The following is a 23,499-nucleotide window of genomic DNA, read 5'->3' on the forward strand; positions in this document are numbered from 1 at the left end:
CGAACATTACAAGAGGAGGACAAGATTTGACCACACTGCGTTCTGTTCATATACCTAAGTTCTCACGACTGTGTCTCACTCGTTCTTGACTTCTAACAATCTTCTGCTCTAATTTCTCATTCAATGCCAATGCAATCATTAATCCAGTCGTTTCTTTCGTGTATCAAGAGTTCCCCAATCGTGTCTAGGCCGTTCCCTTTTTATTTGGCCATTAATCCTTCTCGTTCTGATATAGTTTCATAAGCCGTTCGTTTCGGGCTCCAAAATCGATGCATCGTGGAAGAGGTCAATCATGCAACCTGCCGACCATGCCTGTGTCGGGGACTTAGCGTCAAATGTCAGTATATCAATTCATCTCAGTTTTGATTGATGAACATACCGAATCCGCACAGAATGACCCATCTTTGTTGGTCAACTCTGTCAATCCCTTCCACGGACTATCCTTGATCACGTTCTTACATCCAGCCAAACGTTGAGTCACTTGTTGGAATGATTCCAATCGATCCGCCGACGTGGTCCGTCGCTTGAGGTCAAACATGAGGAATGCTCGCAAAAAGAATCCTGTCGGCCACAACCACTCCGGTCCTTGATGATAGTTTCGCCCTTTGGATGTCGCATAGTCGGTTGAATCTTCTGAATTGTTGTAGTAAGGCCGGTAATTCAAATCTGATGGATCAAGCGTCGCCATTCCGGTAGGTCCACGAAGGATATCATCCGCCATCTTCAATGCCAGTAATGCTCTCTCAGGTGTAAACAAATCCGGTGCCACTGTCATGGCAATAGGGAAATTGGGTCGAAGTTGGTAGTCCTCGTATTGCTTGCCAGATCGGTACAAATCTTTGTAGATACCACGACGGTTGATAATCTTCGGGTCGACATCATCCTCAACATCGTCTTTGGGATCCACCGGGATCCAATAACATCTTTCGAAGTTTGCCTTGATGCGGGCTGCCCATTCCGCAAAGGAAATTTCATCCCCTTGATCCGTTGTCACCCCAGAGTATCTATACTTGCCAGCCTGGTGGAGCTCGGAAACCCATTTCATCGCACTGTATGAAAGTCCAGTAATTTCAACGGCAGCACCGTCTCGAGGCGTACCGGGCACTCCTTTGCTGCCAGCCCGTTCACTTTCTCCCATTTTGTCCATCCACGTGCCACAATTATATTGACTGCCGCCGAAAATAATTCCTGTCTTCCAATCGACACGAACATCAATCTGGAATCCTTCAGGCTTCATTTGAATGTCTAAGCTAGGGCCAGCGTTGTGTTCTCGGAAGGACAAACCGGACGCATGACGTTGAAAGATTTCTTGGATGATGTCCTCAATGGTGGACTCTTGCGAGTACGCCCGAGGGTCATCGTGAGGAAACCAAGTATCGTCATATGGGAGGAAACGACGAGGAACTTTTTCCTGGAGAATTGATAGTCCATCAGAGGCAATCTTCGTATAGTCTTGAATATTCTGGAGGAAAAACCATGGAGAATCTCGCGAATTATATCTGGGAGCCGCGCCGCTGCTGAGGAGATTCGGAATCAAACCGTGCTTCAGAACACTGCCGAAGGCTTTGATGTGCTCTTTGGCTTCTTCAAATCGGCCAGTACACAAAAACAAGCCCCGCAAGGAGATAAAAACATCGCGGCCCCAACAGCGAGCCCAAGAAACTGAGAAATGAGGCAATCCGGCAGCGAGTGACGGTACGATCTCGTGTGGCCACAACGAAGCAGACTTGACATATCCTGTTTGCTGTATGCTTACCATGGCCAAACTTTGCAAGAAGTCCTGACCATGCCGAATATTTGGACTCATTAATTCGATCCCCCGCTTGAATGCAGCGTCGTACGCGATCTGAACGATCAATGCGAAATAGCGCGGTAAGAGAAAACTGGGAACGATACGGACAGCATCGAATCGTTCCTTCAACCACTGAGCCGGTTTATGCAGCCTGGAATATCCTTCGCGTTTTGAAATCCTCTCCATTCGCCCAACAATGAAATCCAATGCCCATTGTCCCTCGCGAAGATGGCTGCAAAGAGGGTGCGCCAGATCGTTCCGCCTGACAATAGGCTCAATCACACTCCACCAGCCTTGAAGACCTGCGTACACCAGAGGCCCATAGCCGGGAATACTGTACGCGCCATCTTGGCCATCACTTGAATCACGTTCCTCAGCCTCACATCGATACAGAACAAAATTGAGATCGATGAGGTCCAGTTCGCCGAAGGCTTGCTCTGTGCCACTTGCGATGAAGGTACCCAGGCCCAGAGAATGTTCGGCAGAAGGAACCCACGTTTCAAAAAGTGCAATTGATCCGGGGGGGAAGAAATCAGCAATGGTGATAGTAGTGTCACCATTGTCGGACGTGATGGTGGCCCCCTTGATACTCCTGACTCGAGCGGGTAAGCCGACGAGGCGTTCCTCATCATTCAATGCCGCTTTCTTTGCTTCGTCGCTTTGATCTACTTCAAGAACCCACGCGCCAAGAGGGCGCACTTTGGTGCCAGCCAAGTGAACAGGACTCAGACCACCGTTACCATTTCCTGAACCAGGGAAAGCAGTGTGAGCAATTAGGAAATATCCCTGACGGGAGTCCGGATGAACACGGTGAAGAGTGATAAGTTCGCCTTCATGGTGGAGAAATGTTTCGTCGTAACCGTTCTTGCCCATCATGGTGTGAATCTGGTTCATCAGCTTTTTGACGCTGGCGATTCCTCCTTCATCAGCGCCAGTCTGAACTCCTCCTTCAGAGCTGGCTGACGTGTAGGTGCGGTTTTCGTGAACGATTTCGACCAGCTTTGGGTAAATTTCATCAAAACCCATAACACTGCCTGTGGCACAAGCACACATGTTGACCAGAGCGGCCGTAGGTAGTGTGTCCCGGGCATCTCGTTTTTGAGCTGGCATTTCGTTGTCGTGGGTGCAGTCCATGAACAGAGCATGCACTGGACTTTCTCTGATATGTTTGACGACTTCTCTCGTTTTCGGACCACTTCCATTGACCAGATTGTTGGCGAACTTCTGCCCTGACCGCCGAGGCACATTGATTTCGAAACTGCCAATGGGTCGACCACAATGTCGATGGACAACCCGACTTAGTTCTTGCGTACTCCAAGCTTGCATAGCCTCGCGAATCAACGCACTCAATCCAAGACGCTTCACAAAGACAAAGTCAGTCTGTTCATTGCCCGTAAATAATTCTGCGAAGACAGCCAGATTGGGTTGTACTTTTCTAGCTTCGTCCAGTAGATATTCAGCCACGTGAATTGGAGTGGAATGACAATTGTCAATTCGGAAGGCCGTGAAGTATTTGGCCATGAGTCGGACATATTGGGTCATATGTTCCCACAAATAAGGGTTGTCCTCTGGTCCTTTGCCATACCTCAGTTTGACACAGTCGCTCCAGGGAATCAGTTCTCGTCTGAGATAAGGTCGCCAATCTGGCCCTGCATTGTCTTTCATGGCGTCGGCAGCCCAGATCCACCCGTTGACTGCAAGTGACAGTGCTTCTGGATTATGTTTCTTGGTCGTTTCGTTCAGAGGTAGCCGAGCAAAATAAGTTTCGATGAGTGGGTATTCCCGGGTGATGGGCCCCAGTCTTGGACCGTGAGGGTCCAATCTGGTATAGAGCAATCTGCCTTTGACCTGATCCAGAATCGCTGCCGCATCGGCATCGAACTCGCGATAAAAGGGGAGGTTGAGCTCGTCCAAAATTGCTTTCACGGCGTCTTCCACCGGTTGAGTGTCTGTCCCATCCTCATAGCGTCCGTGCAAGGCCGTCACCATGGCCGACCCAATAGCGGGGTTGACCTTTCGTGAGTATCGGCCGTCAATACGAAGGCCATTGAGTAGTCCCTTTTCTTTGAGGAAGGCGGCTTTCTGGTAAAGGGACCATGATTTCAGAGAGTCAAGTCCGCCACCGATCGTGTCATCAAATCCTCCCGGGGGTAATTTGGTGGAGCCTTGCTTCCATGCGTCGATCACCGCCTGCGTATCAGATTTGACATCACATACAAAATACTCCCATAAACGGATCTTGTCGATAACGTGCTCCTTGATTCCTGCTACAGATCTCTCCAAGTCACTGACGTAGTTGAAGACAGTAGGCAAACCAAGTGACTCGAGCTTATCACTGTAGTCGAGAAGTGCATTGTCAAGAACAAGAGCAGATTCCAGCCAAGGGGCAGTCTCGACACTGTAGCCTGCTTCTGGATGTTCCTCCAGCCATCTGCTGTTGTTCGCGGTATGATTGAAGACGACATCCGTGAGGGCCAACAACTCGTGTTCTTCCTCCATGGATTTGATCATGTGTGCAACGTCCTTCTCTCCACCCGGAAAGAGCTCAGGGTCAAAAGCCAATTGATCGAACAAGCTGTAGGGGGAGTCGGACTCGCCCCGTTGTTGCAGCGGCGTAAAATGCACCATATTGTAACCTCTCGCACTGATCCCTCTTAAATGCTTGTGCCAGTCCTCCGGGTATTTGCCCATGAATTTGGACACGACTGAGAAAATCCCCAAGGCGTCCAATGGTAAGTTGGAGCCCGCCAAACACAACTTCGGCTCGATGTCGACATAGTAAGTGGGAGTACGAGTGGGCTCAGGTGTTCTAACGTCAGACGTGGAAAATTCTGGTAGAGGAGTGTACGTCGTGTAGAAAGAAAATGCCCCAGCGGAGGTGATAGGAATATCAATCTCGAGAGTCCGATTGAAGCCGGGATAGAGCTTGTATTCCCGAAAGCGATTGCGATCAAAAGACTGACCCGGCTCAGGAATGTTGACCCATAGACTACCTTGACGGCATATTGAGCTTGTCCCTTCAATGGCAAATCGTAGAAAGTATGCTGGCTCGGTAGGGACGGGCAGATAGATGTACTCGTTGGGAACATCTGGAGCACCGGCATCAGTGAGAGGCAGCAGATAAACCCGGCGAGAGTTCTGATGGGTTTTGTGAGGCATATTCTAGGCCCAAGGAAAGAGATGGAACGTTCCTCTATCGATGGATGGTGACACGTATCTATTGCATTGTCTGGTGTTCAAAGCTCAATGCAGAAAGATGTGGTGGAAGAGAGAATGAGTGCCAGAATACGATAAGGTAATGAAAGTTGATACGAATGCAACGTATTCGTAGAGAGACTTTGCCCGGTGGATGGAGGAATACGGTGAAATGAAAATGTCGTAGCAAGGAACAGCTCAGCTGGTCGGTGCGTCGATATCTGGATCGCGGGGCACAAGAGCGCAGGCGCAGGCGCAGGCGAGAACACTGGCATTCAGTGATGGGAAAGTCCAGAATGTGGGCAAGCCACGAACGTCCAGGCCGGTTCCTGCATTGCCCTTCCAAGTAAGCGGGGGACAAGTGTTTAAGAGGGAGCAATCTCAATGTATGCACCTAGTACCTCCTGGGAGTAGTGGCCGCAAAGGTCAAGTTTCTGTATCTGTTCAATCGCGTTAGTGGCTGAAGAGGGTAGGCTTTTCTTTTACAGCCTCATCATTTTTAGGCCAGGAAAGGTGAGTATTCGTCCTATGGACTTGTTGGATGGGCAAGGTAGGGCAACAGAATAGAACAATGACGACTTCGGGCATCCTCAGATCGAGTGATTGATTGCAGATACATCTTTACCATGCATGACTCTCACTCATCAGTCTTGTCCTTAGTCATCTCATTAGCCGCGTTCAGCCACCCTATCTTGGGCAACGCGCTATGCTAGCAGAATGGAAAGAGAATGAACCTTACGGTCTCTCAACCGTGCATATATCAGTGACCGATCTCCGTCAGAAACGCTCCCCCTCAGACGCAAATCTGGGAGTGCTCCCCGCCCAGCAAAAATAGCTCACACAAGCTCCAAGCCACCAGCTCCAAGCTCAGTCTGCGGCCCAATAGAGAGAGATCCAAAATCCTCTCACCAACCCAGTCACACCGACAAAAATACTACCGAGTAAGAATATTGCTGGATCACCTGTCCAGTATGATAATTTGTCGTCTTACACCATTGTCGATTCCACGGAAGAGGAGAACAGAGCACAAATGGAGAATAGAGGTCTCCGCCGCTTCCTACATAAAATGAACTTGTAATCGCAGAGAAAAGCGAAAGCCGAGCCTGTCTAGCCTCTTGGGAAGGTGTTTCAACACTAATGAGGCTATTTCTGTTACGTCTAACTTTGCTTTTACGGCATCTTCAACCACCTCCAAAGCACTGCCAGAAGACTTTTCACTCCGCACGTGTGACCGTCAGAGCTTTCACATCTGGGGGAATGGTGTCAGGTAAGTAGAAAAGGTGGGTGGTGCCAAAAGTCCTCGCAGTGTCCGTTTAATTTTCCACAATTACTTCCCTCAATGATTCATCTCGACAATCCTACCTCATTCCTCACTGCTTCCGTGTTAGTCTGACGTGTTTAAATCTGTTCTTGTCACGCGACGGCTGCCTCTGCGCCGATCTTAAGCCACGCGCGTTGAGGCGATCATAACAAGCACGGTCCAGTCCGAATCCTGAACAACCTCCCCAACGACCCTCATTGCCCCCAAACTCAAACCAGTCCCATCAACTCCTCAAAGCCAAAATCAGCATGACCAAATCCACAGTCACATATGGTCGAGGGGGCGCAGGTGAGTACCATGTTTTGAGCAGCGCTTTGCGTGGCTCACTCCTTCCTGACATGGACCCTCCTTAGGAAATGTCACCAACAAGACCGACGCGTCGCCTGCTTTCGAACCGCAATCCACACCTACCTTGAAGTCCAAGACGTACACTACTGGTCGAGGTGGAACTGGAAATATGACCAAGAACGACTTTGAGCATCCCGAGGCGGCACGACGATCCCAGGATGTCGAGATTCCAGGCATCATACTCCCCGAAGGATCACATCACACGGGCAGAGGTATGCATGATGCAGGCTCGGATTGTAGAAATAAACGAGAAACCATGCTGATTCTTCCATTTGCACGCAAGGCGGCGCAGCCAATACGTACACGCCCACCGAAAACGAAAAACGGGAGGCCCGGACCCACAATGAAAAGGTTCGGTCGGAGTCTTTCAATCGCGATGGTTCCAAGGAGCGCACCCGTATCCGAGCCATAGCAGACAAGGCAAAGGACACTTTGACTGGCCAACACAGTAGCGAGAGGGAAGCATGACCAGATTGGCGGACTGGCTAGGGGATGCATATTGGATTCAACGATATGAAAGTGATGTTCATCATCCGTTACTGCATTTGGGGGACTGTGACTCTTTTGTGGGGGGAAGGGGGGTGGTCAGTGGGAGACATATTGGTAACAGACACAGGCATGACTGGAGTTAATAATCCACGGGTGCTATTAGGACCGTCACTGGGCATCATTTTGGCCTTGATCGGCCAAACAAGATTGAAGAGAGATGTTGCATTTTTGGCAGCAAATCTATTGCGATTAGCGAGGCCACTCCACCAACTGCAGTCTCAACAGCTTTTGGGACCGTCAGGTCGGGTTTTGGCGAGAGGCATGGGTTTGAGGGTAACGGATAGCGTTACCTGGTCTGGACGTAGTATGACCACGGCGAGGTTGAGGTTGGACAAGGCAGACCACGCCTCCTGCAAAACTGACCAATGATAGGCACAGATGCAAGGCGAACCGTTGATCCAGCCGAGGGGATCCTCACGAATATTTTCACGAACCTTTGGGAAGGTGGGAAAGAGAATAAAAAATGTGACACGTTGCACGACAAAACCCAGCCACTGACCTCATGCAACGGCCGGTCATGCGACGACAACCGACGAACAGCCTAAATGGGTGGCGATGAGCCGCGGTGACCAGCGACGACCGGAGAAGATAGGAAAGGTGGCTGATATATGCATCCCTGGACAGACAGAACATTGCCGCGTTGAATCCAGAAGACCCGTAGAATCCTTGATCCTGGTAGCTGTCAATGAGACTTTCGGATGTGGAAGCAAGAAGAAAAAACACTAGGTTCAACACAGTTTGGGATCTGGACAAAGACGGACAGCTGTCGGTTTAGAGTTTGGTCGGTTTTGGGCGGAGTAAGATGCAGCGGCGAGGACGAAAAAAGAGGATGTGCCAGGGTGAAAAGACTAGGGAGTTCGTCCGCATGCCAACCAGCGCCAATGAAAGTGGCAGCAAATAGAGTTTGATACCCTGTGACAAAGGACAAAAAGATGAGAAGGGAAAGCAAGCTAGAGGAGAGCTCACTAGACCCGGTCTGTATGTTGTAGACAGTCTGCTGGTCCATTCAGCCATTCAGGGAGCGATAGGATGCGGATGGTGGGGGGGGTGGACACTGGGACAGAGCGCAAGCTTCGAGGAGAGATGGACAAGATCGGCAACTGGCCTGCTTTTTGCCGAGCGAAAAGAGGCTGGAAAAAGCAGTGGAAGAAAGGTGAAAGAAACAAGAATAGCTACAACGGTGAAGCCGCCAGAGGCATGCCAGCGCTGCATGCACATGTCCAGAGGGCCAAAAGTCGCCGGGTCCAATTCATACCCACACAGCCCGATCTACGGTAGACAGGAATCCATTACACTTGTATGTATGGGGGAGTACCTAGGTAAGTCAAGGATGCGACGGATGGTAACCAACTGGAGGTACAGCTACAGCAGGCCCGGGGCAACAAGGCCTGTCGGATTCGTACCCGTTTGTGTTACAGTAGTACCCGTCACGGCACTAGACTATGAGCCAGCAAAGGTACAGCTTCGGCAGCGACTCAGCAATCAGAGAGCACCTTGGGGTACGCAGTATTGATCTGTATCTCGCCTGAAGTGTTTCATTTGAAGGCGGTTAAGCGGGGAACACTATCTCGCATTTGAATGCTATTCAGATCATCTTCATGTTCGGACCGGTTACACCAAGACCGTACGAAGGCGACTAGTCTCTCTGCCTAGATGCATTTCGAGCTCCAACCCCAAGTTCTCGGGTCATTTGCAGCATGCTAGTCGTTAAGTCGTTCGCTGCCACTTGTCAAATGTTCAGTAGGCTTTGGCTGGAGGTCTGGTGTATTGCGTCGGCCTTGGGTTTACTCTTCTTTGCCTCGACGTCAAGGTTTCCTTGCCTCGTCATGTTGGCCTGTTTCATCTTTGTACAAAAATCACATTCCCATCAATCTTAGCACAACTCTTTCCACCCGGCTCCGCCGAATCCATGATCCATGATCCACGATCCACAATCATCCACTGGCATTAACCGCTACGACGCCCTGATTCCACCACTAACACCACACTCCCGTATCCTTGTGAAATACCACCATACGGCCTTCCCCTTACGACCTTTGACGGTACTAACTTACATTTTCTCATCCACAATCACCATCTTCCTCCGTATTTTAATCCACTTCAGCTGGACTTTTTCTCAACTCGATTCGCCTGTGGTGTGTACCAAGACTCGGTGCTCCATACTCCGCACAGAGAATATCACCCAAATTCAAAAGCCGAAGTCCCATCTCCACCAAACTCACCCAGCCATCAGTTCTCTGCGACAGGATCCACCAGATTCGACGGGTTCGAAAACCGCCAACAACCCTATCTCACACTCTAAAAGGACAGAAAGTCAACACCCCGCCCGCGTTTGCCTTGTTCTACATCCCTCGGTCCACTCTGCGAGGCCTCCGTCCTACGCCCACCATGAAGTCTTATCTCGACTGACCACATACTTGCCATGCCATGACTTGCCCTCTCGACGAAGCAAACAAACAGACCCGGCCAGTGTTTGCACCGGCTTCGTCATTTTAAGTCTTGTAACGCCTTGTTGGCCCCCCCTTTTCTTATGCTGGTCCGCATTTCCTCTTCCGTCCCGAATTTTGGTCCCGCTTTGTCCATCGTCCTTTTGGACACTGAGACTGTTCCAACCAACTACGAAATCTTCATGCCATTCGACTCAAACAATCCGGCCCCATAAGACGCCTGCTAGATCTTCAATGCTTTAGCCCTAAAAGAGGGTCCCCTTGTCACACTGTCATCAATCCCAGTCTGTCACGGCCGTCAGATAATCTTCCACCGACAACGACCACCGAAAAGCCACCATTCAGGCATCATTACAACCCACGCCAACTCAAAAAGCCGACATCTGTGTACCTCCCTTAGCCTATTTCTCTGGCTTGCTTGTGTTACCTCAACGACTTTCGGTTGTTTTGTTCATATACCACCCCTGGCTTCCAACACCGCTACCAGTTCTGCACCCAATCTTCAAGGTGTGGAGGACCCTTTTCTGTGGCACGGCGTGGATCTCGGTTTCCAGGAATACTTCAGACATCTGGTAGCCACGGAGGTGGACCAAATAACTGGAAGCGCTTCCTAGATCGGAATATTGGGAAACTTCCATTGCCCCTCTCGCTGTTGAAAGATCCAGAAAACAGGATCTCCGGTGTGGAAAGGGCCATCCAGGCGCCCGAGGCGGACATCTTCGGCCCCCAGGCGGCTATAACTGTCCGCTTTGTACATCTTCCTTCCCTTCTCCAACGTTTGTTTCGCCATGTATCAACCACCTTCGCATAACTATCAAAACTCGCGGCCACCGGGTCATCATCCTGTGCCAACACCGCTCTCCATTCAACCTCCACAGAATTCTCCGTATACTCCTTACAATGCGTCGATCAGCCTCCCACCTCAAAGTCCGAGCCAAGGCAGTGAGCCCAACGATGAAGGGAACTTCAACCTGTTAGGACCAGCTCCAGTTTCAAGAGTGTGGGAGGGAAAAGGTTGGGCCCTGGAAGTGGTCCAGCAGCCCATTCGTGCTCGTATGTGCGGGTTTGGCGACAAGGTATGCCCGACCATTCAGCCAGGACGATCCTTAATGCTAACATATCTGTAGGATCGTCGTCCTATCTCACCTCCACCGTGCATCAGGCTATTGATATTTGACCCGGAATCGGGAAAGGAGGTTGACTATAAGTGCGTTCCCGGAATTTCCGGTGATTCTGGGTATTTCTGTGCTGACCCAACCAAGCAAGGTGGCAGATCTCTCGAGACTCGTCCTGAATGTGGACTTGTGGAATCTTCAAGGTTCTCGAGAAGATAATTGTGTCAAGCACAACACCGCGTCGCCGTCGATCTCCTCGGTGACCACCACGAGCTTTCCCCCTACCGTCACTGGTCCCACCAGCGGCACTGGACCAGTTGCAACTTTCCCCATCCCCAATGTCCCAGCCTTTGCCTCCCAGACATTTGCATCTCCAACAACGAGCGCGGCCAGCCCCGCTTCATCTTACTACCCTAGTGAAGACCAACGTACTTACAGCAATGGTGCACAAAGCTATGGGCAGAGAAATCCTTCCTACTCCTACAGCGAATCTCGATACAGCTCCCAATACCAAAATGGTTATGAGCCTTCCTACAATTCTCGCTCATCCACTGTTGGGTCCGCCTCTTCCTCAGGAAATGCGCTTCGTTCTGCCCGTTCGTCGCAAGATCTGGGACCACCGAAAGACGCCCACATCGCGAAGAATCTTATCGGAAGTGCGTCGTCCAGTGCCTTCAAATTGACGGATGACAAGGGCCGGGTGGGACTTTGGTTTGTCCTTCAAGATTTGAGCGTTCGTACAGAGGGTTGGTTTCGGTTGAAAATGAACTTTTTCAACCTGTCGGAATTTGTCATGAATGAAGAGGGCGACAAGGGAAACCCTCCGAATCTTGAACTGCTACAAGAAGCGCCATGTTTGGCATCGGCATTCAGCAAGCCATTCAAAGTCTACAGCGCCAAAAAATTCCCCGGTGTCATCGAGACCACTGATCTAAGTCGACAGTTTGCCAGACAAGGGATTAAAATTCCCATCAGGAAAGATGGGAATAGTAAAAGGAGAAAGGGGCCCAATGCCGATGATGAAGATGCTGCGGACGACGACGACGACGACGACTACTAGTGGTCAGAATTGGTGACGGGATCGTTCAATCCTTGGCCTTGAAGGATATTCGAATGGACATAGAATAGATCATCAAACAGTGAGGGGGTCATTGCATAGCATTTTGGAGTGGAGTCCTTGGGATGGGACCGGATGGGAAGCATCGGATGCTTCAACCAAAAATGGTGGACAGTACTCACCGAAATAGCATTGCTGTACAATTCTCTTGGTCACATACAGGAGGTACAGACATATCTACTGAACATTTGACCTGTTGTTTCTGTTCCGAGAAACACCGTCGATGCCGCTTTAGACCAACCCCACCGCTTTCAAGCTGGGGTGTTTAAAGCGGCACATACACGAAAGTCGTCGGTAAGTACAGTCGAACAACCCCGAACTGCACGTTGCGCCACAATTGAAATGTGTGCTTCAGGCACCAGGACCCCGACAGCTCAGAACCATATCACTGTTTCTGTTGCCATCATTGGCTGACCGACTGTTCATCTTAAAAATGATATGACCGAGGGGAATCTTGGGAACCTGATCCAGAGGGAAAAATAAACCTCCCACGCCAACCCACAACAACTCTCCATCATGACGAAGCCGAAGAAGGCGAGCGCCGTTGACAAGGCGCCACGGAGGGATCCGTTGGCGTCCTTGAAAATGGCGGATATGGTCATCTCAAAACCAGCTCTTCCAGCAGGTACAGCAACTTGTCCAGAATCTACAAAAGACGTTCTCAAAAACTAAACCATTCTAGAGGTACTGGCCGCGGTGGTTGATTACCTAGATGTTCCCGATTTGCTTCGATTTGCTCGAACATCACGTCGTATGCATGAAATGGTCTATGACGACGCAAGATGGATCCAAAGATTGCGGAAGATGGGATGTTGGAATGACACAGAAGCCAGGAGAAGAGCAGAAACCCTCGAGACACCTACAACTCCAGGTCGAAGACAGAGTACAATAGATCGGAATATGATCAACGGAAAAGGTAGACCTGACGTCCTTTTCGATGTCGATTCTTCTCCGATTGCACAGCGACATCAATCGAACTTACTTTCGCCACGTCGGCCTCGACCAGTTGGTACGGATGGATTTGACATGGTTGAATTGTCTGGCCCTCAGCCCGTCGGCTCACCTGGATTGCCGGTTGACCGGGAAGCTCCTCTATTAGCCTTTCAACGAGTCAAATCTATAAGGGAACAAGCTAGGCAAGAGTATGGCAAGATTTACAAACTGCTGGCGCCATACTATAGAGACCTGCTGTCGGTCTCCAACCCCATGGAAGGTCGCATTTTCAAACATTTCGCCGCTCCTGACAAACAAGCACAGCTTCTAGTCAATGTGCGAATATTCTCAGCCAGTGATTTCTCTCCTGGATCAGGGGCTCGAGAACGGCGACTGATGGAAACTGTCGAGCGGTTCGACACGGAGGCGTTGCTCGAATTCCGGAAAGGGTATGAATATAAGGACATCCAAGGAAGAATGCGTCAGTATGCGCGTGTGATGCATACTCTGAACGGAGGGAAGAGTGGCGTGGAGTTGTACCTACATGACAACAAGCTCATCACCGGCAAAGCGACTCTCGGCAGTGTGTCAGACTGTATCGACTACTCTTCAGGTTACGGTCAGCTTTCTCTCGAAAGGGTCCGAGGCTATTTCGAAAGGCTAGGAAACGCGTTTAACCAGGAGAATGCCATTATTCAAGCCGTCTTTCCCAACGCTGAAGAGGTCACCATGCTGCTTCTGGAGAAGGTCGCCAAGGAGATTCTCTCACCTTTCTTGTCGTCCTTATTCGAAGACGCCTGGACTCGGGGAACATCCATATATCTTCGAATCATATCGGGGACATTTGTCGGGACCCGGCAATTCATTGAAAACTTCGCCATATCCAAGGACGTGGACGAAAATACCCTATCGCGATGCAATGCACTCATATCCGAGATATTTAGCCCGCATATCGAAACATATTTGGCCGAAGAATTAGCGTTCTTTCGACAAAAGGCTGAATCTGAAGTTGAGCAGTGGGATCGAGCTTTGTCAGAACAAGCAGCTTCAACAGAAAGTTTTCTCATGTCCAACGTCAATCGACAAGCAGATAAAAAGGACTTCCTATCGTCATTCAAGAAGGTGGTCATGATGCCAGTGAACATCTTGCCGAGTTTCTCGGGATCTTCAAGCAACAAAACAGCCGCCAAATCTCTTCCCAATGGAGAAGCGACGTCCTCAAGACCTTCCACTCCCAATCCCTTTGCTCCAAGAGGTGTCACCCAATCTCTTCCCGTCGAGGCACCAACATCTGAGCTCGCTGCCAAGGCCGCTCTCATGAATGCGAAATTTGAAAACATCCGATCTCTCTTCTCCATCGAGGTAGCATTGAACCTCGTCCATGCAGCCAAATCTTCCCTCGAACGCGCCGCTCAATTCGTCGCCTTGGGAGGCGAGGCGGGTGAATCTGCACGAAATCAATGTTCAGCAATTTTCCTCCTTCTCCTTCAATCTGTAGGAGTACGCCACATCAAGGCTGGCTTTGACAAAGCCATCGACCATCTTTCACTGTACAATCCACGCGACAGTGATATCAACAATGTCGACCGAACCTCGACCACCGCCGTCCAAGTGGCACCTCTCGTTACCTTCCTCGAACTCGTCAATGTCGGAGATCTGATCCAACAGATGCTGGACGTCTTCTACGAGTCAGAGCTCGTCCGGCTTCGTATCTCTAACCGAGATGACTTTCTCGACATCAATGTCAAAGAAAAGAAGAAATTTGAAGCCATGCTGGACGAGCGCGTCGCCGCCGGCCTGGGCAAGGGAATTGACGTCCTCATCGACGAGGTCGAATTCATTTGCGCGACAACTCAGCTTCCCACCGATTTTTATCCCGAACTCGCCCTGACGTCAGAAGGGACTGTGCCAGGCCTCAAACCTGGCGCCATGGTCATGGACTTTTCAGACCAACCGACAGCAACAGCTTCGCGAGTGATTTCCCTTGTATCACATCACACGAGCATGCTCACTGGCGCAACCGAGAAGACTCTTCTGGACGTTTTTACTGGAGAAGTAGGTCTGCGCCTCTTCACCACCCTGACCAAGCATATCAAACGGCAGCGGATTTCGACCACGGGCGCACTTCCGCTCCTCTCTGACCTCAGCGCGTACGCGAATTTTGTGGCTGGGTTCAAAAACAACGACCTCACTTCGTACTTTGTCGCGTTGAGGGAAGTCGCGCAGATCTACTTGATTGGTGGCGAGTCCGAGCGAGACGTCGCTGAGATGGCGATGATCATCTCTGATGCTGAGCGGTATAAAGGCGTCTTCACGACCGAGGAAGTCGTGGAGTTTGCAGAACGACGCAGTGATTGGCTAGTCGTCAGAGCGAGGGTCGAGAGACGGGTTCAAGGTGACAATTGTCTTGTTATGTGAGAATTTTGGTATGGGCCGGAGCGAGAAGAGGAGGAGGACAAAAGAATATTTGCCCCTCGTTGGGTCTTAATCTCATGTAGATGTAAATGATGTTATGTGTGAGCGCTATAGCACTGCTCATTACGAGGCGGATGAATTTATGAATGTATGAAGCATGAAGAATGGAGCATGGAAATGCCGAGACAAATGTGTCTTTCATTTTGGAATCCTTTTACCAAGGTCTATTTTTTCTCATACTCTCCCGAAGTCTAGACGGCATTCCATACAGGTCAGCGTCGACATCTCCATGCTTGACCATGACCATGTAACACAGCTCGTCCTATCTCATTTCTTCGACCGTTCTGCAGGGAGTCCAGTTCGGAACCTTCCCATTTTTTGCCATGGCCATGCGGCGCAGCCTCTGATATCTCCACTTTTCACCATGGCCTCAGCTTGTGATGTGTCCACCTTTGACCTCGTATTGATGCATCGTGTCGCGTCGTATCGTATCGTATCATACACGTCGGGAGTGGGGCTGTTCCATTCAGACACCAGATTTTTCATTTTCATCTTCTTTCAGACCGCTTCGACAATGGCTTTAGAATCATCCTCATCCCCAAGCTCTTCCCCTTCTGCGTCACTTGCTCGTCCGACACGCCACTCCTGCCATCTTGGTGGCTCCTCATCCGATTCCTTGAGGACCTTCTTGATCTCTATAATGTGATCTTGTAGATACGATTTCCGGACTTCATGAGGCCTAATTTCGTCCTTGTAGATATTGTTGACTCTATTCACGATGTTGGAGGGGAGGCCACAGCGATGACAGGCAGGCTCTGCAGGTATTCATGTCGTTCCGCCAGATTGGTGAGAGCAGGCTCTGGGGCAGGTTCGCACGGGCCGTCCTTGGTGATTTTGGTGCAGAGATTGATCTCCAGGAGGAAGATGTTCTTCAGGGTGGAAACGTAGAGCACCTGGGAGAGGATGTCGTTTCTACGCACCTTGGACTTTTGGATGGCACGCTAGTGCTCATCTGGCCAACTGCCACTTGTCAAAGGCGGCAACGGAGGGACTCTGCCACCTTTGACGTTGGTGGTGACGGGGCCAAAAAAGGTCCCTACCACACTCGTTGGTTCCCAAAGTCGTCAGGAATGTCTATCTGTGCGAAATCAAACAAAATATTGGCCAGTTCGAGATGTATCTGATCAACAAGACGACCAAAGGAGGGAATGTTGGTGAATATGGATGCCTGCGCAGGATTAAAAAAGCGGAGAAGTCATGCTGCGCATTTATCGCTTCAACTGAGTGAAGGCGGTATTGTTTGTCGCCCCCTTCGACACAGGATGGCTGTTGTGTTCTGTATTCTGTAGGTACTCTTCTCATGGTTTTGTTGTTTTCACCGTTATGAATGACCACCATCAATCCCTAGAGGAAGCTCAATAGCCCAGCTAAAATAGCAGTATGGATAGGACCACGACAACGTCCATCTATGAATCTCTCATTATGTTCATTGTCCGCAATCCAAAGTGAGCAAATGAGCAAAATATCTGGAGATGGACAAACCCCCAAAGCCTTCCCCCCTAGGAGTGGCTCCAACGATGGTTCGCAACAGCCTGTAAGCGTCGACTCCACTGGCAGTTCTATGACCAGGATGCAAGGACAAATCGGTTCGCCGGGCGAATTTTCGGCGCAGAATGACGTCGCGTCTCACCGTCGATCCAATGACAACGGCGGCACGGCCATCAGCACAAGGCAAACCATAGCCCGAGTTACGATGTGATCTTTGGTCCAAACTCGTCAACTCATCTTGCTTCGCCTCACAGGGCCTCTAGTTTCTGTCATGTCTTGATTGATTCTTTATCCACTACGCACGCTTTCTTGTCTGTCTATCCGGCTGTTTGGCTATCTTTTGTCCATCGCTTCATATGCTAACCTCCCTCGTTTTATGCTCTCGCTCAATAGAAGTCTGGTATTGGCATTCACTCAAGAGTCAGGTGCACGACATCTTAAGACTACAGGAAACAACAACAGTGGAAGAGCATTCCATAATTTTGGGTATATTATTTCAAGTGCGGAATACCGCAGGATCCTTTCGGACCATGACCTCATAAACGATCTGGCGTAAATGAAAAGAGCAGGGAAACAAAAGAGAAAACACTTGTAATCCGACCGTCCATCCATGCAAGATGCTCTTGCTACCACTCCCACTCCCAATCTTCTTCAGCAGCCTCGCCCTCTACGCCCTCCCCATTCTCAGTCAAGAAACGCAAACAATAGAAGTCGTCGCAACGACGATAACCCATTACTACACGATCGCAGCCTCCACTGTCCCCCTCTCGCCTCAGTATACGAGTTCTCTCGATTTCCGCACCTCCGTCCTCAACTCGACCAATTTCTACCGCTACGAACACTCCGCCTCTTACATCTATTGGAACGAATCACTCGCCGAATACGCCCAGTCCTACTCCGAACAATGCATCTGGGAGCACTCGCACGGAGTTTACGGCGAGAACCTCGCTCGGGGATATACGAACGTCACAGCCGCAGTGGAAGCCTGGGGCAACGAACGCGAGGACTATGATTTTGACGAGAACGATCCAACGGGTTTCACGGAGGCAACGGGCCATTTCACCCAACTGGTCTGGAAAAGTACACAGTCTACGGGATGCGGGTGGACTGACTGTGACGGGAAGAACGGGCTTGACGGTGTTTTCCTCGTCTGCGAATATTGGCCGCCCGGCAATATCATGGGAGATGATAATCGCTGGTTCATAGACAACGTCGAGCCCGAGCGAAGTGGTGGCGACAACGGATTCGATGAGCTCGAGGCCACGCAGGGTGCGACCGGTGATGTTCCCAGCTCCACGGGCTCGTCGAACAGTCCTCCTGCGAGCGCGACGAGTCCTGGTGGAGAATCACTCGGCAGTCCGAGCATTGAGGTCGATCGGAGTCGGTTGCTCACTGCAGTGTGCGTCACGGTTGCCGCTGTTTTGTTTGGCCTGGGGATGTCTTGACAGATTGCGAGCGTTGAATTTTTGTTCCGCATGGTTGTGCTCCGGGAGAGGAGTTCATTGGTTGCGATGCCTATATCCGGGTTGTAACGAGTTGACAGCTAGAGAATGACTACAATCTAAGACGAGAAGATAAGTGACGAAGCAGAAGACGGTGTCCTGGGTGACCGGTTCTGACTGGCCTGGAGTTGCTCGTATAGAACGGAATGAATTCCACGCCACGTCCATGCCGACTATGGTATGCGCGGGAGGATATCAAACTAATATGAAGAGAGGATACAAAGGAACGCATCTTTCAGCCTCCTTCTCCCGTCACCTCATTGCTCACCTTCCTTCCTCTTCACGGCCAAGCCTTTTGACCGCTGTATTTCCCAGCGTCCTCCCTTCACCCTCCTTCTCGACACCAGGTCCCAAGGCATACGCCTCTCTACTCTCCCTAACCGCCATCTCAACTAATACCCTCCCCAACTCCTCCGTCGGGGTATGCAGGGTCCCTCCCACCGCACGGATCGGCACCATCAACGTCGGCAGATAAAACTTTTGAAACGCACTGCGCTTCTCCGCCAGAATCCCCTTCCACAGCCACGGCTCGTTATGTCCGTCCACGGCGCCCGGGCGGACAGAGTAGACTGCCAGACAGTCCTTGAAGGAGTTCTGTTTAGAGAGGGCCAGCAATGCTCGTTCCGTTTCTCCCTTCACGCGGCAGTAAAGGGGTGTCCAGGGTTTAGGAGCCGTTGTGGCGCCTTCGGATGAGACGTAGATGAATTTAAATTTCTTTGCGTCTGAAGAAGAACCCGAATCCGATGGCGAGGGCGCGGTCGAGGTTGTCTTCTTGTCACCGTCACTTTTTGCGCTATGGTCGCGTAAGGAAGAGAATGCCTTTGCTGCTTCAAGGGCAAAATCTCGCGTGATACGCGCGAACTGGTCTTTGCTGACATCGTTCTGGCTTACGCCTAGGGTCCAAATACAGGCGTCGGCGCCCTTGAGTTTGTCGAGTAGCTCGGGAGGGTAAGAGGCGAAGTCCTTGTGCTCGATGACTTCGATACGCGTGTGTTTGTTGACGGAGGGCGTGCCGGGAGGCGGTGTCAGCGAGAGAAGCGGGATCTTTGTGTTGCGAGAGAGAATGCTAAGTCGTGTGATGGTCGGTGTACTGCTGGCTGGGAGGGAGAGGATGTGTGATAGTACGGCCGAGCCAACGAGGCCGGTGGCACCGGTTAGAATGAGGTGGACCATTCTTAGTGGTGGAGGTTCGTTTTGAGTCGACGATGAGGTATCGTGGTCCGAGACCTCTGGTCAAAACCTGGATTAAAGTATGTTGACGATCCCTTTTCTTCCACTCGATCTGGCTCAAATTGGTTGGAGGTCCCTGCTAGGTGCTGCCTTGCTGGTGATAAAGGTCAATGACCAGGACATAAGTTGGGAAGGCTGTTATATGGCAACCTACCTTTGATAAGCCGCATAACCTAGCCCTGCTCGAGGATTTCATGACTCAAAATTCGGTAGAGCAGACATCAACCAAAGTTATCCATATATGGTACAAGTCCAAAAGAGCCCCGAGTGAAAACACAACCCGCATTCGGACGGACTCGGATTTGGAGGATGACCATCTTCTGGCGAATGCAGCCCGCTGACTTGGAAATTGAAATTGGACGCCTCACGCTGGACGCCTCATGGCCTCGTCCCCTCTTCAGTTGGCCATGACAGGATCAGCGTAGATGGTAAGCCTGTGAGAAACCAAGAGATCACAAGATGGGTAGAGATATACAAGATTGACATATATATATATATATATATATTTGGCCGTTGAATTAATCTAATCCGTCTCATCATGATCTTGATCTCGTAAGGAAGAAAATATACTCAACGACCAGTCCCGGAACAAATTTGCAAATGTTCTGTTCTGGCCGACGACGACAAAATCAAAACAGACAGATGGACAGCTTTGTTTCACTCGGGTACAACCAGCTCATCATGAAAAAAAAAAGTTCATCAATAATAAAAAGTTGCAGCCCCCAAACCATAAAAGAAGGTCGACTTCTCCCCTTCATGTGTCTTTTCGAATGGTCATCTGTACAATATTTGTATAATCCCTCATCATTATATTCACTTACCCGTATAGTCCAGTGTTCCTGCAAGTCTGACCTCTTCCACAAACTTTTCTTCATCTCCCATGGCTTGGAGATTCCAATGACCGGAGTGAGGTTGTCGATTGAAGGGACCCCATCCGAGCATTTCTTGAATATTGCGCCGCTTCAAATCAATGTCACCTCGGATGTCGAACAGCTGAGACTGGAGACTTCCCAGTATTGCGACGGCCGCCCGAACCAACGTTCGGTCACCTTCGAAGACCCAGATATCCCAAACTCGGCATAACCGGTCAACGTCAAGGCCATTGGAAAAGATGGTCCGGAGCATTGGTTCAAAGATTTCCTCTCCACTGAACCCTAGACCGCCCTGTTCCTTGGAGCCAAAGAGATATTCATGGAGGCGGGGAAACTTGATGCTCACAGTCGATACGGCATGATTGTAAGTTCGACCAGTCGTGGTGGTGTCATTCGTCTGAAAGGCCAATGGAATCGGCCGGTTCAAACAATTTGCTAGAAGAATAAAGGCATCTGCTGGCGTAGATAACTGTAACAGAAGTAATGCGGCGATAAGTTGAATCCCATAAATATATCCCACGTCACTCCGATAACATGCATATGCTTCGCAAACATCCACTAAATCTTGCCAAAGGGGGCCGTTCCTTTGGAACAGGTTGAGTTCGGGGAACGCGGTTTCAGCATCCCTCTCAATGTCGACAAACCATCGTCCCATGCTCTTGTCGTTACGGTCAAGCTGGTCGCTCGGCTGTCTCTTAATCTCCTTTGCACGTTGCAGTGCTTTCTCGTAACTTTTCACCGTCAGTCCAAGAGGGTTCCCTATGGATCGTTGCCACACTTTGCCCCGAAGGTTGGGGCTGATCCCTCGCCAGCAAAGGCCGTTGACGCGCGTGTCAATCGTGGTGATATCAGTGGTTTCATCCATATAATAATGCCAGATTCGATTCAGTGATTCCCGGGTATCGTCCCTTTCACATTGCTGAACCTGCAGCTTTGTGCGCCGTTTCTTTTCCGCCTCCATTGATGCAGCCATCATGCGCTGGTATTCTTTCAAATGTCGTCGCTCTTCCTTTGGGTCTTTGGGTGGCAACCACGATGGCCTGGTCCTTGACAGGATAGCCTCCTTTTCCTTGGAAATGGGCATAAAGTCCAAAGCACCCTTTTGGATGGGGGGCAATTGGATTGATGACACGCGTGAGCTTCGCTCCACCCGGGTCTCTAAACTTCCATGCGAAGATCCTCCTCGGAAGCTATCACGTCTTTCTTTTTCTTTAGTACCGGCATGGTATTCGAGTGCCTCTGATATAATCTTGGCCTCTTCGCTCAAGTCGGCCACTGCAAGATTCCAAGACTTCGTTCTCCCATCGCGCAGATGGTTAGCCTGGCGAGGGGAAGAGGGATTTGATGCTGAAACGTTCAGAGAAACTGCTCGTGGAGGCGGAGGTCGATTCTTCGGCAAGGTTTGTGAATGCAGCGTAGGTCGAGGAGGAGTCTCTGGAGCTGTTTTGGCATGTGCCAGAGGTATAGGTCGAGGACTCTGAGCTGGCTGATCTCGTTCCGGGCTACCGCGAAAACTGGACCGGTGTGAGCTCGGTCCGGAGGGAAATGGAGACACTGGGACATTCCAAAGACTGGCGTCGTCTGGTAATTCATCATCCGAGTCATGATACTCGGCCTCCAATTCTTTAACGGTCTTTCTGTGTGGTTGCCATGAAGCCCGCCTCGAAGGCAAACCAAGCGATGTGGCGGGAGATTGCGGGATCGGTCGCAGACCGCCCGAACTCAAAGATGTGGTGGAAGCGGAGGCAAGGGCCCTTCGATTGGGAGGAGAGGAAGATCTTGTCCGCGCATTGCTCGGATAGAATGACTCGGGACTGGTAAATCCGCGCTTCATGGCCGCCATTCTAGAACCCATTGCTCTTGGTGGCATTGATTCTTGCCTCTGGCTAGATATTCTGACTTGTGTCTGAAGTTGTGGAAGCGTGGGCCTCTTCTCTCTCGAGCCTGACTCCTTGGCCTTCATCAATTCGTGTTGCGAACTAACCGACTGCACTGAAATATCGCGCACATGATAGCTGCCCGAAGGAGTATGTTTCTCGTCTTCTAGCCCAATCTCCTCAAAATTGATGATATCTGACTCCAAGCCATCGGGACCGGAAAAGGTAGAGGAATACGATGAGGATTTCGAGGAGCGAGACCCGGACAAGTCAGGAGGTGACCCTGGAGCACTGGTGGTGGCTGTGGTCATGGTAAGGATGCGGGCATTGGGTAAGGAGGTTAGCGAGCGTATTCTCGAGCGTGAGTCTTGTGCTATGTTCGGGGATAATTCATCTAGAATGTCGCGATCTTGGTGGTCGTTTTTGGAGGTCTCGAGGAGGTCCACAGCGAGAGGTGGGCAATTAATTTCCGGCGGACGGGAGTTGTTATTGGGGGCAATGTAATCATGGGTGTTGGCGCGTGAGCGTAATGTTATTTCTGTTCGCTCAAGTCTTGTAGAGTCTGGAGAAACGAGCGTCGATATGCGCCAGAGGGCATTGTCGTGATGGAGAATAACTTGATCAAGACCAGCAAACTCGAGAGTGGAAGCTTGATGAGCGCCAAGAGGGAGCGTTTCCAATGGTCCAGCCCCTGGGACGATTGGTGGAATTGATGATGATGATGCTGACAGTTGACAGGATGCTGGCCCTGCTCCCGTCGATGAGCTATACTGAATATAGGGAAAAGCCGGCCGTGTTAGGGGCTCCTCCATGGCGACTGAGTGGCGGACATGTGCTGAAAATTCCAGGCCTGGAAAGGGGGGTTGGCAGGATTTCCTGCACTTTTCGGCCACATCGATTGGGGAGGTTTCAAGGGATGGACAGCGTTTCCCGTCCTGACCCACTGCTCGTGCCGGACTTTGAATAAATCTTTCTCCGTGATCTTGATTCTTTGATCTTGATGCAATTGTGGATGATCTTACCGGCGCGAGGATGAGATGGGATATTATGTACTCTGTATAGCGTCTGAAGCCTTGAACGGCGGGTGTTGCTCAGATCCGGTCGCGGGTGTGTTTCAAGTAAAAAAGGGAGAGATGTCGCAGGCGGGCGAAGGCTCAAGCGCAGGGTTCGTGACTCGCCGGAGTAAGAAGAAGGTCGTCAAATGGGCCAAATCGAAGGGCTTGATCGCAATCTGATGC

At 50.6% G+C, this 23,499-nt stretch overlaps 7 protein-coding genes across 7 annotated transcripts; 4 read left to right on the forward strand and 3 right to left on the reverse strand.

Annotated features, from left to right (window-relative positions):
* Window positions 1–346: 346 nt before the first annotated feature.
* On the reverse strand, window positions 347–4,951 carry Z518_10317 (glycogen debranching enzyme; the record flags this gene model as incomplete). Its single annotated transcript, XM_013411861.1, has 1 exon — window positions 347–4,951. One exon carries the CDS (start codon window positions 4,949–4,951, stop codon window positions 347–349), a length of 4,605 nt encoding a protein of 1,534 aa, XP_013267315.1.
* A 1,605-nt stretch (window positions 4,952–6,556) lies between these two features.
* Window positions 6,557–7,124, forward strand: Z518_10318 (uncharacterized protein; the record flags this gene model as incomplete). The annotated part of the gene is made up of 3 exons (XM_013411862.1): window positions 6,557–6,596; window positions 6,662–6,868; window positions 6,940–7,124. 3 exons carry the CDS (start codon window positions 6,557–6,559, stop codon window positions 7,122–7,124), a joined length of 432 nt encoding a protein of 143 aa, XP_013267316.1.
* Window positions 7,125–10,440: 3,316 nt separating this feature from the next.
* Window positions 10,441–11,827, forward strand: Z518_10319 (uncharacterized protein; the record flags this gene model as incomplete). Its single annotated transcript, XM_013411863.1, has 3 exons — window positions 10,441–10,728; window positions 10,780–10,859; window positions 10,915–11,827. 3 exons carry the CDS (start codon window positions 10,441–10,443, stop codon window positions 11,825–11,827), a joined length of 1,281 nt encoding a protein of 426 aa, XP_013267317.1.
* Window positions 11,828–12,400: 573 nt separating this feature from the next.
* Z518_10320 (uncharacterized protein) lies at window positions 12,401–15,235 on the forward strand (the record flags this gene model as incomplete). The annotated part of the gene is made up of 2 exons (XM_013411864.1): window positions 12,401–12,509; window positions 12,567–15,235. The coding sequence occupies 2 exons, from the start codon at window positions 12,401–12,403 to the stop codon at window positions 15,233–15,235; spliced, it is 2,778 nt and encodes a 925-aa protein (XP_013267318.1).
* A 2,162-nt stretch (window positions 15,236–17,397) lies between these two features.
* Z518_10321 (uncharacterized protein) lies at window positions 17,398–18,225 on the forward strand (the record flags this gene model as incomplete). The annotated part of the gene is made up of 1 exon (XM_013411865.1): window positions 17,398–18,225. The coding sequence occupies one exon, from the start codon at window positions 17,398–17,400 to the stop codon at window positions 18,223–18,225; it is 828 nt and encodes a 275-aa protein (XP_013267319.1).
* Window positions 18,226–18,546: 321 nt separating this feature from the next.
* On the reverse strand, window positions 18,547–19,455 carry Z518_10322 (uncharacterized protein; the record flags this gene model as incomplete). The annotated part of the gene is made up of 1 exon (XM_013411866.1): window positions 18,547–19,455. One exon carries the CDS (start codon window positions 19,453–19,455, stop codon window positions 18,547–18,549), a length of 909 nt encoding a protein of 302 aa, XP_013267320.1.
* Window positions 19,456–20,325: 870 nt separating this feature from the next.
* On the reverse strand, window positions 20,326–23,073 carry Z518_10323 (uncharacterized protein; the record flags this gene model as incomplete). Its single annotated transcript, XM_013411867.1, has 1 exon — window positions 20,326–23,073. One exon carries the CDS (start codon window positions 23,071–23,073, stop codon window positions 20,326–20,328), a length of 2,748 nt encoding a protein of 915 aa, XP_013267321.1.
* Window positions 23,074–23,499: the final 426 nt, after the last annotated feature.

This window comes from Rhinocladiella mackenziei, assembly GCF_000835555.1.
Source record: "Rhinocladiella mackenziei CBS 650.93 unplaced genomic scaffold supercont1.9, whole genome shotgun sequence".
Lineage (NCBI taxonomy): Eukaryota > Fungi > Ascomycota > Eurotiomycetes > Chaetothyriales > Herpotrichiellaceae > Rhinocladiella > Rhinocladiella mackenziei.